Source organism: Mirounga leonina, unplaced genomic scaffold, assembly GCF_011800145.1.
Source record: "Mirounga leonina isolate KUSES-001 unplaced genomic scaffold, KU_Mleo_1.0 Mir_175, whole genome shotgun sequence".
In the NCBI taxonomy this organism is placed as follows: Eukaryota; Metazoa; Chordata; class Mammalia; order Carnivora; family Phocidae; genus Mirounga; species Mirounga leonina.
Genome location: NW_023270453.1, coordinates 7,077,408 through 7,090,279, shown reverse-complemented (window position 1 = coordinate 7,090,279; position 12,872 = coordinate 7,077,408). Strand labels below are relative to the sequence as shown.

At 40.8% G+C, this 12,872-nt stretch overlaps 1 protein-coding gene across 1 annotated transcript in view; it reads right to left on the bottom strand.

Moving 5' to 3' along the window:
* The window catches only part of ITGA8 (integrin subunit alpha 8), a 183,143-nt gene that overhangs the window by 14,746 nt on the left and 155,525 nt on the right, over positions 1–12,872 (bottom strand). The window contains exons 26-27 of the mRNA XM_035021565.1: positions 8,916–9,044; positions 5,222–5,335 (exon numbers count right to left, since the gene is read on the bottom strand). Of these exons, the coding sequence (XP_034877456.1) occupies positions 5,222–5,335; positions 8,916–9,044 (243 nt within the window). The remainder of the gene's footprint in view (positions 1–5,221; positions 5,336–8,915; positions 9,045–12,872) is intronic.

Sequence of the window (12,872 nt, the reverse complement as noted above, 5' to 3'; positions counted from 1 at the left end):
AGTTTATTAAACATTCACCAGCACTTCACCATTTATAATTCAATGTTGGGTTTCTTGAAGCCAATCCATCAAGTTGGATTGTAATAATTTTGTTTACATTTTTTTACGAAGTTCTTTTTTTTTTCTTCCTGTGACTGAATGTTTTTCTCTTTTCAATAAATCCCATTTCCTCTAGATGATAAGGACAGGCAAGAGTATGCAACATTTTAAAATACTTAAAGTCACTATATCTTTGACTTTTTCTCTCTTTCTATGCCAACATTCCAGGATAAGTAACTTTATTCATTTGGAAAAATTATTTTTTGGTTGTTATTCTTCTGATGTTCTCTTGTCTCCTGGCTTTTCCATTTTAACTGAAAGTTGGATTTGTTTGTATGAAAAGTGTTTTTTAAAACGTGGAAAAACTGGGCGCCTGGGTGGCTCAGTTGGTTAAGCGACTGCCTTCGGCTCAGGTCATGATCCTGGAGTCCCGGGATCGAGACCCGCATCGGGCTCCCTGCTCGGCAGGGAGTCTGCTTCTCCCTCTGACCTTCCTCCTTCTCATGCTCTCTGTCTCTCATTCTCTCTCTCTCAAATAAATAAAATAAAATCTTTAAAAAAAAAACGTGGAAAAACTTTGCTCATAAAATCTGGCATGTACTTGGTGATTTAAATCTACTTTCTTTAGCACCCTGGCTGGTAGGCACAGAAGGAACATGACTATATTCTGGTCATGAGATTCTGCATAAGAATCACAATTACATACTCATGTGTGTCCATGCTCCCCAAACTCCAGTGAACAAGTTTTCTCTAGTCTCCAAGTTCAATTAAAAAAATTGATAGAAAATAATTCTCTTGCTCTTGAAGTCGTATCTTTGAGGAACAAATCAATAGGGACCTCCATCTCTGTCTCAACTCTAGATGGGAAGTTTTGTCCTGCCTGATTCTGCATTTATGAATATGGAAGTTTCTTAATGAATAAAAGGTGGGATTTGAACTCTAGAATGTAGAACAGGGAGAAACATGTTTGTCTGAGGGGATTTCCATTCACCTCCTTCCTTTACCCCCTCTGCTCTTGGCCATAGTTTGATTTTTCCTCATGTTTTACTTTATCCCCAGTCCTTAGTATCCTTTCCAGTGGTTCACAGCCCCGTGGGCTTTGCTGAGCTTCAGAAACACCTGGGATCAGGCTCAGGGATTCTAATTCAGAAAGATGAGGATGAAACTATATTTGTCCTACATTGTTTGCAATTTTGACATTGTTGTTTAACTTATTATTTGTCTCTATTACTTTTCTCCTCAACAAGATTATATAGAAATGGAGGGTGTAAACCATGGGATATAATGTTTATATCTTCCACAGCACCTTGAACAGCTTCAACCCTGGCTGACTGACCACGTAAATGGACAGTGAATGAACCCTTCGACCTCACATAACACCCATTTTATAGCACCTTATAGAAGGTTTAGTTCTTTCAATGGTTGAATTGGACCCCATCCACTATCGACTAGATTAGAAAGTTCAAGAAGTTCTAAGAAAGGTAGTGACATAAAATGGGGGCTGTGGTTCATGAAAACGGGCTGTTGACCTGTCCCTCCACTATTTGATTCGGTGACGTAAACTGACACAGTCTGGGGCCTGAACAAATTAAGGTGGTAGGCAAATAGCCTGCAAACAATACAACTCATAGACAGATCTACTCCTTATTTTAAATTATTCTCCAAACCCGAGATTCTTCCATCCTTTTCAGTAGGAAAATGCATTTATTTTTTCATTTTTCTAAGATGCTCTGGAGCTCCAAGGAATGGGGACATGTAAGCAATTAGACTATGATCAGCTGGGGTGCCAAAGACGTGCTAGTCTTGTGACTGCAGGTCAAAAGCATGGCACAAGTAAGTATTTAATTCATGAACAACAATTATGAGCAGAGTCATATTATTGATTCTACGTTCAAAGTTGAATGCTTTTAGCCATGGTCTTCACATAACAACTACATTATTCTTAGGTTTAAAAGAAATCTCCTCTTCCATATAGCAATATACTCAACTAATAGCAATCACTGCTACATTGCAGGCAATTTAAGACTGAAAAAGCAGCTGGAGTTAATATCCCTTGACAATACCTGAGACCTTCGACCTGCCCCAGCTAGCTATTAATCCTCAGAAAATGCCCTGTTCCTCTCTCATTTCTGTGTCATTTCGACCGTGGTTTGCAGCTCACTAGCTGTCATGCACTTTTGCACAATGATTTGCTCACGGTCTTGGTACTAATACAAGTCCTCTAGTCGGTAACAAATGGAGAGTGAGGCTTTTGAATTGGTTAAATACATGGTGTGGCTGGTAACGTCATGAGCCCTTCCACTCCTACCTTCCCACGGCTCACTTCCTTCTCAAGAATTCTTTTTGACCACATAGCCCATGTTTAAGTACTCAACATTTGCCAGAAACAAAGCCTTGTGAGCTGATAAAACCTAAGCGATTACTAGTGAAATCTTACCCTGGGAAGGATTGTTTCAAGCAACAATCACAGGACAGGTTATCATTTAGGACTATTCTAAATAAAATCTTTTTCTGACCGGTTTGCATGCTCACCAAGTGGACAGAAACAAACATAATGCAGCAAATCATGTCATGCAAGAATTGTAAACTTTCTAGTTCAGATTAGGAAGGCAGAGAATGTTTACCTCCTTCTGGATTGCATGACAAAACCGTTAAAAACCTCCAGTATGTAGTACATTCTTAGAGAGAGTGGGAGAGGCAGGGAGGGAGCGAGGGAGAGAGACTGCAATAAGGAAGGCACTCCTCTTCAGCACTCAGATTACAAGACAGGGAATAAGCAGAAACTGGGTGTGTGGAAATGTGGGCTATGGCTGTGGGTAAATGCTGGTGACTTGAGCCACTCTCTCTGGTCTTGGTTTTGGCTCAGGTCATGCTCTCAGGGTCCTGGGATCATCGAGCCCCATATCGGGCTCTGCGCTCAGCGGGGAGTCTGCTCAAGATTCTCTCTCTCCCTCTGCCCCTCTCCCTGCTCTCTCTCTCTCTCTGTGTCAAATTAACAAGTTAATAAGTTAACAATCTTTAAAAAAATTAAATAATCATGTTTCCCTTGACTGTGGTGTCGTAATGATTTTAGTCCTGTTTCACCAAAAAGTTATTCTCCCTTATTTCAGTAGGATGTGATACCCAAAGTAATAGAAGGAATGTATGGTTATCATTGAAGACTGTATGGGCTTGGGAATTCAGTGAGACTCCTTTCCTCAACTCCTCAACTCTGAGATAAGTAGTAACAACCCCAAAACAGAGTGACCATGAACAAATCGATGGAAAGGAAGCGATACCTGAAGAGGAGCCTGGTACATAGTTGGCACTCCATGGGTATTTGTTTAGTGAATGAATAAATAATGATTTAACTAAGAAAAAATTTAAAAATCAAATAAATTGTGTACTGCACTTCTCCCTGGTTCAGGCATTCAAAACTGGGGGTGATTTTGCCCCCAGGGAACATTGACAATGTCTGGAGACAGTTTTGATGGTCATAACTGGGGAATGGGTTGCATCTAGTGGAGGGGGGCAGGGATGCTGCTAAGCATCCTATAATGCACTTCCTATAAAGCATTCTATAATCCTATAATGATTGTTCCCCACAACAAAGAATGATCTGATCTGAAAGAGTATGCTGAGATTAAGAAACCCTGCCTTAGTTAAAAAATAAAAAAGCTTCACCACTATTTCATAAATACCTTTAACTTTCCTTCCATTTATTTTAGAAACAAAATTAAATAGGATTTGCGAGACTACAGAAGTATTTTGAATCCCAGAAAACATGAAAATCCAGAGTTATGAAATTCTGTATTTATTAGTTAGACTCAAAAGGACTTTACCATTTGATTTTCTATGGTGCAATGAGCCAGATGAATTTTTTAATAGTTAAAATGTGAGCAAGAATGCATAGATTTGGTAGAGTTTTAAATTTATCTTATTTTCTCCTCTCTAAATCCTTTCTAAACAACAAGGTCACAACATAGTAGTATCATTTGAATAAATAGCTCTTTCCAAATGGAAAAAATTAATTTGTTCAGTATAAAAGAGATCTTAGAACTTTAAAATGCACGCAGTCCACGGAATTATCTGTGGCAGGGTGGGATGCCACAGATTAGATACACGGAAGCAGCCAAGAACCTCTTAATCACACATATGTGGAACGTCACTAAGATGCATCCTGGCTGGGGCCCAGGCTGTGGGAATCTCCCCTTTCCCTTCTTCATTGATTTCTATTTTGACCCTTTGGGGCATATGGCTTACACTGTGCTCTTATGTGCGCCATCATTCCACTGACTAATATTTACTGAAAACTACTATGTGCTGGGCACTGGGTAGAAAGTGGTGAGCTAAATAGATTTATTCGAAGCTAAGTTACTGTCTAAAGGCCTTAGGGACTCAGGATATTTTCATTGTCTTCACCTAAAAGATGAAGGAATATTACTCAGCCATAAAAAAGAAGGAAATCCTGCCTTTTGTGACAACACAGATGGACAAGGAGGAGGACATTATGCTAAGTGAAATGAGTCGGAGAAAGACAAATACTGTATGACATCACTTACATGTGGAATCTAAAGAAGCAGCACTCAGAAATAGAGTAGATCAGGTTGGGCCTCGGGGTGGGGGGATTGGGGAGATGATGGTCAAAGGGTACAAACTTCCTGCTATAAGATGAATAAGTTCTGAGTATCTAATGTATAATTAACAATACTGTATTGGATTCTTGAGAGCTGTTAAAAGAGTAGGTCTTAAAAGTTATCACCTGCCCTCCACACACACACAAAGATAATTACATGAGGGGATGGAGGTATGAACTAAATTCAGAGTAGTAACCATTCAAAAACATACAGGTCTCCAATCATCATGCTGTATACCTTAAACTTCCATATATGTCAGCAATATCTCAATAAAGCTGGGGAAAAAAAAAAGGTCTTCACCTGATGGGAAAGATGACCAGCTGACCTTGGCTCAACGTCTCCACAGACACTTCTTTTAAACAATTTTAAAAATTAAAAAATTTTAAAAATTAATAAAAAATGTTGAATTAAAATTAAAATTAAATCTAAATTTTTTAAATGAAAAAAATCAAATTTTTCTAAATTTAAAAATTAAAACATTTAAAAATCCTTTTTAGGAAAACTTCCAGCTGAGCTTTTGAGGAGAGGTTCCCTACGAGCGGGTGCATGAGCGTCAGTGTTGTTACCTGGAGGAAGGTCTTGGCCCATAACCGTGACCTGACTTTTAGGACGGCGCTTTCTCCTCCTTCTAGCCGCCCCACTGCACAGGAGATTTGTAAGCACTCGATATTTGTACAGTTCTGCAAAACAAAACAAAACAAAACAAAACAAAACAAAAAACCCCCAACATCAGTGGTGGCCAATCGGTGTTTTTAAATTGTGGTGGAAAATCAACATTGAAGTCAGCTTATCTGCACGGTATTTTCTCAGAAGTCACCACCTAATTCATAAATTATTCATTTACACAACAAACAATTACATTGAAACAACCAAGAGAAAGCCCAGTTTGGTAGTAATGATGCATCAATTTTACTGGTAGTGTAGAGATAATGGAATGTAAAATACAACATAAGATTTAAGCTTTGTTTTTTCCTAAGGACTTAAAACAGTTCTCTGCAGCAGTGATTGGATTGTTCTTTGTTGATTTCATTTCTCAGAAGGCAGGAGGATATTTCTTATAGACTCTTACAACACATGACCCTGGACTAAAGGAGCCCTGAAAAGGCTTCGGAGGAAGCTCCCTGTATCTATATTATCTCAAAGACCCAGTGTTATCAACCCATTTTTTCCAAAACATTCTTCCTTCTAAATTACTTCTTGGTTATAAAGCAGAACCTTCGAGTTCCATCCATTAGGCTGTTTTTAAGCTAGTTCCTAATTTTGCTAACTTACAACAGGCAACTTTTATTATATAAAATGCATGTTCCAGGGAAGTATTCATTGTGATGACATTCTACCTGTCAAATCATATTTTTTGATTGGGTCCAGTATGGAAATAAATAGACAGCTCACATCTGTTTTCTGTGTATCCATGTACAGGATGATACTTCTTGAATTGTACTCCCTCACTGATTTGAACTTATCGTGTGGGCTATGCTTTATTTATTTCTCATGTCTCAAGCACTGGGCTCTGGACTATCGATGCCCAATAAGCATTAGTTTATTGACTAGTATGAGCAGGATTTAACTGAGGCATTTTACTTTAATGAAATTGCTAAACCACAGAGTAGCTTGAGGGACATATTGCCATGAAAATCTTTTTTGAGAACCTCTGAATTCTCCAAAAACAAAGCAATCAGTAAGGGGCATCTGATAAATTCCAGGGAGGTCAGATTTCGACATGCTGTTTCCAGGTTCAGGTGGTGGGGCTGTTCTTATTCTACTAGGGTTGGGAGCTGAGGTGTTTGGGGTTTTGTGCCTACAGCAGGAGCAGGAATTCTGGAAGCGCTGCAGTTTGTGTCCCCTGTGAGGACCCTCATGTTTACCTACACTTCATTACTGACATGCTGTGTATCTCCAATCCCACCCTTTGGAGGCAAAGAAGGCGAGTGAGAAGGGGGTGATTCTTGTAAGCTCCCTGGACCTGTTGGTCCTGGTGAGCTAGCTCTGTTGGAGGATTCTGGAGAAAGACTGTGCTCAGAATGAGTCTTGAAGGGCGAGAAAGAGTGACCTAGCCGTCTAGGCAGACAGGGACAAGACCAGTGCATGTTCAGAAAAGAGGAGAAAAGGGTATTCGGGGGCAGGGTGGACAGATAGAAGTGAGAAAGGAATGAGAGGAAGTCTACGTGGTAAAGAATATTCCTATTGGAGACAAGGAGTTTAGATTCTATTCAGAAGGTCCCGTTTAAGCAAGGGCTATAATGGGGTTTGGGTTTTAGGGGCAGGTGGTATGGGAGGCAAGAATGGGGAGGAGGAGAGTGGGAAGCAAGGAGGGTGACAAGGGCTTGTTGCAAGAGTCCAAGGGAGAGGGGAAGAGGCCCTGAACTGAGGTATGGGGATGGAAAGAGGAAAACGGAGTTTAAGGAAGTTCAGGAAGAAGGATGAGACATTGGTGACAAATTGGAAGTTGGGATGAAGGAGAGGGAGGACTGTAAGGAGGATTGTAGGGAGGACTGGAGGGAGCCATTTTGGCTTGGGGAACCGAGTGGATGGGCACTGGTGTTCCTGCGTTTGGGAATTCTAGAGGAGAAGCACATTCTGGGGGTCATGGAGACAGAATTCTGGATGTGTTGGGGCTGGAGTGGTTATCAGGCATCCAGAGGAATGTATACACTGAGCTCCTCGAGTCTAGAGTGTAGTAGGGACTGCTAAGATGGCAGGAGGCCCATAGGCGTGGCTGGAGTCCATGATTGTGCAGTACGTTTCCCTGAAGGAGCGAAGTTGGTGGGAGAAGGAAGGGATCTGAGGATGGAGACCTGAGGTACAGGGGCATCTGAGAATGGGCAGAGGAGAAGCCCACAAACAATTCTAAGAAGGCTCAGGCCAACAGACTGGAAGAGAACCAGGAGAGAGTGTTTTGCGGGAGGCCAAGGGACATACAGTTTCAGGAAGTGATTAATAGTATCAGAGGCTGAAGAAGGTTTGAAAGATAAGGTTTCTGTAAGCCGAGAAGGGAAAGGGACAAGAAGAAAGCCTGGTGAGGAGGAGATGGTATGGTCATTATAAGAGCAGCAGGGGTCCTAGAGGAGAGAGGCAAGGACGCTCTTGGGCAGAGGAGAAGTATATTTCAGTGTGACAGATACAAATTTTTCCTATGCAAATTGGAAATTATGATCCCAACACAGGATGCTGGCATTTTGCACTTTCAAATTCCTAATCAGAAATGGGATTCAGTAAGTTGTTTTTAACTAAACAAAAACCATAGGAGGTCTTATTGAACTTTTGATTTTAGAATAAACTTTGTATAATCACTTTCTATCCAAAACTGTTTTGACTTGAGGACAGGCGGAGGCGTATGATTTGCAATTTTTGAACCAATAAGAGACAAAGAGAATAAAGCATGAGTTAACAAAGTCAGAAATGGCTTTAAAATAAAATTTTAATAAAAATAAAAATCTACAGGGACTTGAACCAAAATCTGTCCCCTGTCATAGCTTTTTGCCAGGTAACTTTAGGTTCTTCTATTATAATAAACATTCCTCTATTGATTTAAGTTTAACTGAATAAGACTTGCTCGATGTATGTTTCTGTCCATTTCCATGTTTGAAACTTTTTATGAATTTTAGAACATATTCAAGACACATTAAAACAAAACATTTTAGACTCTTTTTTTTTTTTTTTAATTTTAGCCTCTTAATTGTAGAGTTTGGTGGTATTAACATTCACCTTGGAACGAGTGAAGAGAATTGAATTGAATTGAAAATACCAACTCTTGAGTGCTCTCCACAGTTTTGCAAAGGGTTGACTAAGCTCAGGATAGATCTACCACAGCTCCCCGTGCTATGACTCTGCAGGGTTTGGGCCCAGGAAATCAGAAGACCCCATTCTCGTCTTTTCTGGACCATCAGAGGAGTCTGAGATGCAGGGACACTTGTGACAGCCCTGCCCCTCAGCGCTCAGTGTCTAGGAATGGGCTCACAGCGGGAGCTTTGTGTTCTGCAAATGCATCGCATGCCATGTTTTAGGTTTTTATCATTATTTTTCTAACGTGGCCTGCATGGCAGGTTTAGAAGAGTGAAAGCCCTATAATGCAAATATGGCTTTGAAGGCAGGGAAGAGTCACTTTGTTGGCTCACAACGTGTACTGGAAAAACATGGCAGGCATATCTGAGCATTGAATGGGATGGAGAAACAAACAGCCCAAGTTCAAACCTTCTGTGTTTGGGAGTTTGGTCCAATCTGGCCTTTCCTCTCGGATGTGCACGCACTGGGATAACTCACCAGGATTTTTGCGGGGCTCTGTCTGTGGGGCTCCGGCATCCGCACGTCTCTCTTCCTGACAAGATGAGGGATGGTCGAGTTTCGCAAAAAGGCGCTTAGCTCGGGGGTGTCCTCTGGGGGGGCGGCGGGCTGCAAAGAGAAAGCAAGAGATAGCACATCAGTCTCATAAATGCTCGTCACCTTTTCGTTAGCCTTGAACGCCAGGCATTTTCCCCCTCAGCGGGCTAGGAGTCACAATAGAAGCCAGACCCGTCCTGATTTGCCAGCAGTGTGTTCAATCACACAATGAAATGCATGGACAAGGGATAAGGCTTCCCGTTCTCCAACCATAGGAGCTCCTGAAGGATGGGGAATGCCTTCCTGGAAAGTTTATCTTGTAAGGGTCAGATTTTAAGCAAAAGTGATTTCCCCAGATGGAAGTGACTTTTCAAGCATGAGTCTTTATTTTCCTGTTACTTTTCTCTCTTCATACATCGGTGCTGGTGAAGCTCCAGGAACATTCTGTGTGGTGGGACGGATCCTCAGGAGGCAGGAAAGTGAGGCACTGGCCGTGGGGAAACAGATGTAGTCGAGGACCCGACATCAGCATGCCTGAGCCCCACGCTCCTGAAGTTGTAAGAAACGCTCCCTCAGGAGTGAATTGTGTTCTAATAAAAATGACTTTTCCAAAGCATGCCACATGAACATTGTGCTGTAAGGGAGCTTGTTTTCAGCCCTCAGTTTGTTTTGCGATTGTTCTAGAACTTATGATTTTATCTCAGGCTCCATGCTGGGTACATCTGATAGCTGAATAAATATTTTGAAATGCCAATAAATCACACATAATACCCCATTAGAATTTTTCATTTTAGACTGACTGAATATAGAACCTTAATTTTCTGCCCCTACCCCAAGTCCCCCAAACACGTTCTTTTGTTCTTTTTACTTAAAAAAAAATTTTTTTTAAGATTTTATTTATTTATTTGACAGAGAGAGAGCGAGCGCAAGCAGGGGGAACAGTAGAGGGAGACGGAGAAGCAGGCTCTCACTGAGCAGAGAGCCCAACATGGGGCTCAATCCCAGAACCCTTGGATCATGACCTGAGCCGAAGGCAGACACTTAACCGACTGAGCCCCCCAGGCGCCCCCACACACGTTCTCTTTATAGTCACAGGGGCAGTGATAGTATGCCCATTTCTGTGGGGTGAAGACAGATATTCCTATATTGTGGATGTAGGATGCACCACAGAAAATGGAATGATCATGCCCAGCATGTCCTAAAACCCTAGAAAAATCTACTGGATAAACAGAAAGATAGAGTCCAGATTCCTCAGCATCTGTGCACAGCCCCTGTGTACTGACCTCAGCCTACTGCTCCAGCCTCATTTTTTACCGAGAGCCCTCTACACCCTGCTCAGCAATGTGCAGAACCTCTGTCCACTCCTGACGTGCAGCAGGATGATTCCTGAGCCCATGTGTGACCTTCCATGTGGTAGCTCTATTCCCCCATCAGCACCCACCAAGCTGTGCTGTAAATGCCTGCTGAACAGCCTCAGTTGCCCAGTGAGAACATGTAAAATGATAAGCATAGAGTCACATATAACATCCAAGGCAATCTCGGGAAACAGGGAGAGGAAGAAGATCCAGTGAGGAAATGTGAGATAGGAGAAATCGGATGTAAGAGACAATCCAGGCAATGAATCATGGAACACTTCATCTAAAACTAATGATGTAATGTATGGGGATTAACATAAGAATTAAAAAAAAAAAAGAGACAATCCAGGAAAGCAGGAAAGTGGGAATCTAGGGAAGCCTAAGGGAAAGAAAGTTGCAGAAATAAAGGAGTGACTAAGAATGTCAAATCCTGCAGAGGAGTAAAGAATTAGGACTAAAAACAGTCACTGAATTTGTCATGTAAGGAATTATGGACATATGATCCAGCAGTTCCACTCTGGATATTCATCGGAAGAAAACAAAAACACTAGCTTGAAAAGATATATGCATCTCCATGTTCACGGCAGCTTTATTTATAGTAGCCAAGATATGGAAGCAGCCTGTGTCCACTGATCGATGAATAGATGTGGTGAACACACACACGTGTGCACGCGCACACACACCAAAATATTATTCAAACATAAAAAAGAAGGAAATCCTGGATGGGATTTCCTGGATGGTTGACCTTGTTGGCATTATGTTAAATGAACTAAGACAGAGAAAGACAAATCCCATGTGGGATCTAAGAAAAAAAGACCACCAGAAACCCAGACCCAAACCACAGCCTTAACTCATAGAGAACAGATTGGTGGTGATTGCCAGTTTGGAGGGGGAGGGATCCTGCGGAGTGGCTGAAATGGGTGAAAGTGGTCAAAAAGTATAAACTTCCAGTTATAAAATAAATAAGTCCTAGGGATGTAAAGTATAGATAGTGACTCTAATTAATAATACTGTATTGTATGTTTAGAAGTTGCTAAGAGAGTAGATCTTAAAAGTTCTCATCACAAGGAAAAAAATTTGTAACTCTGTGTGGTGATGGATGTGAACTAGACTTACTATGGTGATCATTTCACAATGTATACAAATACCAAATCATGTTGTATACCTGAAACTAATATGTGATATGTCAATTACATCTCAATGTAAAAAAAGAAAAAAGAATTTGTAGATGCCTTTTGCTGAGCAGGGGATGGGTATGGGTGGAAATTGATCTGCAGAAGACAAAGGGTAAATGCATTCAGACAATTGGATAATTATTTGAAAAATATAAAATTAAATCTTTATCTTACTCTCATATTGAAACAATTCTCCATGGCTCAGAGATGAGATGCAGCCATGTCCTCCAAATAAGAAAGCACCAAAAGAAAACAAAATAAAACATGGATGTTCTTAGTTGCTATTTATAATGGAAATAGGATAGTAACATAAAACTTTGTGGGCATTCATAATTTGTTAAATAAATTATGACATTTATGCAAAAGACTACAAGACACTTTTTAAAAATGATGTAAAGCTACATAGTAATTTAGAAAAATACGAAATCTTAGTAAGAGGAACAGGCAGGTTATAAAATAGCATATATAATAAGATTGCATTTTTTTAAAAGATTTTATTTATTTATTTGAGAGAGAGAGAATGAGAGACAGAGAGCATGAGAGGGAGGAGGGTCAGAGGGAGAAGCAGACTCCCTGCTGAGCAGGGAGCCCGATGCGGGACTCGATCCCGGGACTCCAGGATCATGACCTGAGCCGAAGGCAGTCGTTTAACCAACTGAGCCACCCAGGCGCCCCAAGATTGCATTTTTTAAAAAATAAAAATGGATGTATATTTACCTTGCACATCTAGCAATAGAAACAAAATCTGGGAGAATAGTCATGTAAATATTACTAGTGGTAGAAGTTTTGCTAACTTCTAACTGAGGGTTGCTGGAGTGGGGGTGGGATGGGAGGGATGGGGCGGCTGGGTGATAGACACTGAGGAAGGTATGTGCTATGGTGAGTGCTGTGAATTGTGCAAGACTGTTGAATCACAGATCTGTACCTCTGAAACAAATAATGCAATATATGTTAAGAAACAAAAAAAAAAGAAGATAGCAGGAGGGGAAGAATGAAGGGGGGGAAATCGGAGGGGGAGACGAACCATGAGAGATGATGGACTCTGAGAAACAAACTGAGGGTTCTAGAGGGGAGGGGGGGTGGGAGGATGAGTTAGCCTGGTGATGGGTATTGAAGAGGGCACGTTCTGCATGGAGCACTGGGTGTTATACGCACACAATGAATCATGGAACACTACATCAAAAACTAATGATGTAATGTATGGTGATTAACATAATAAAAAAATTAAAAAAGAAGTTTTGCTAACTTCTTTTCAAGTATGATAATGGTATTATGGATTTTCAAAGAGATCCTTAATTACTGGCAATATACAGTGAAGTAGAAAAAAATTAATGCACAAATAAATAGGAAATATAACAGTAAATGGGTGG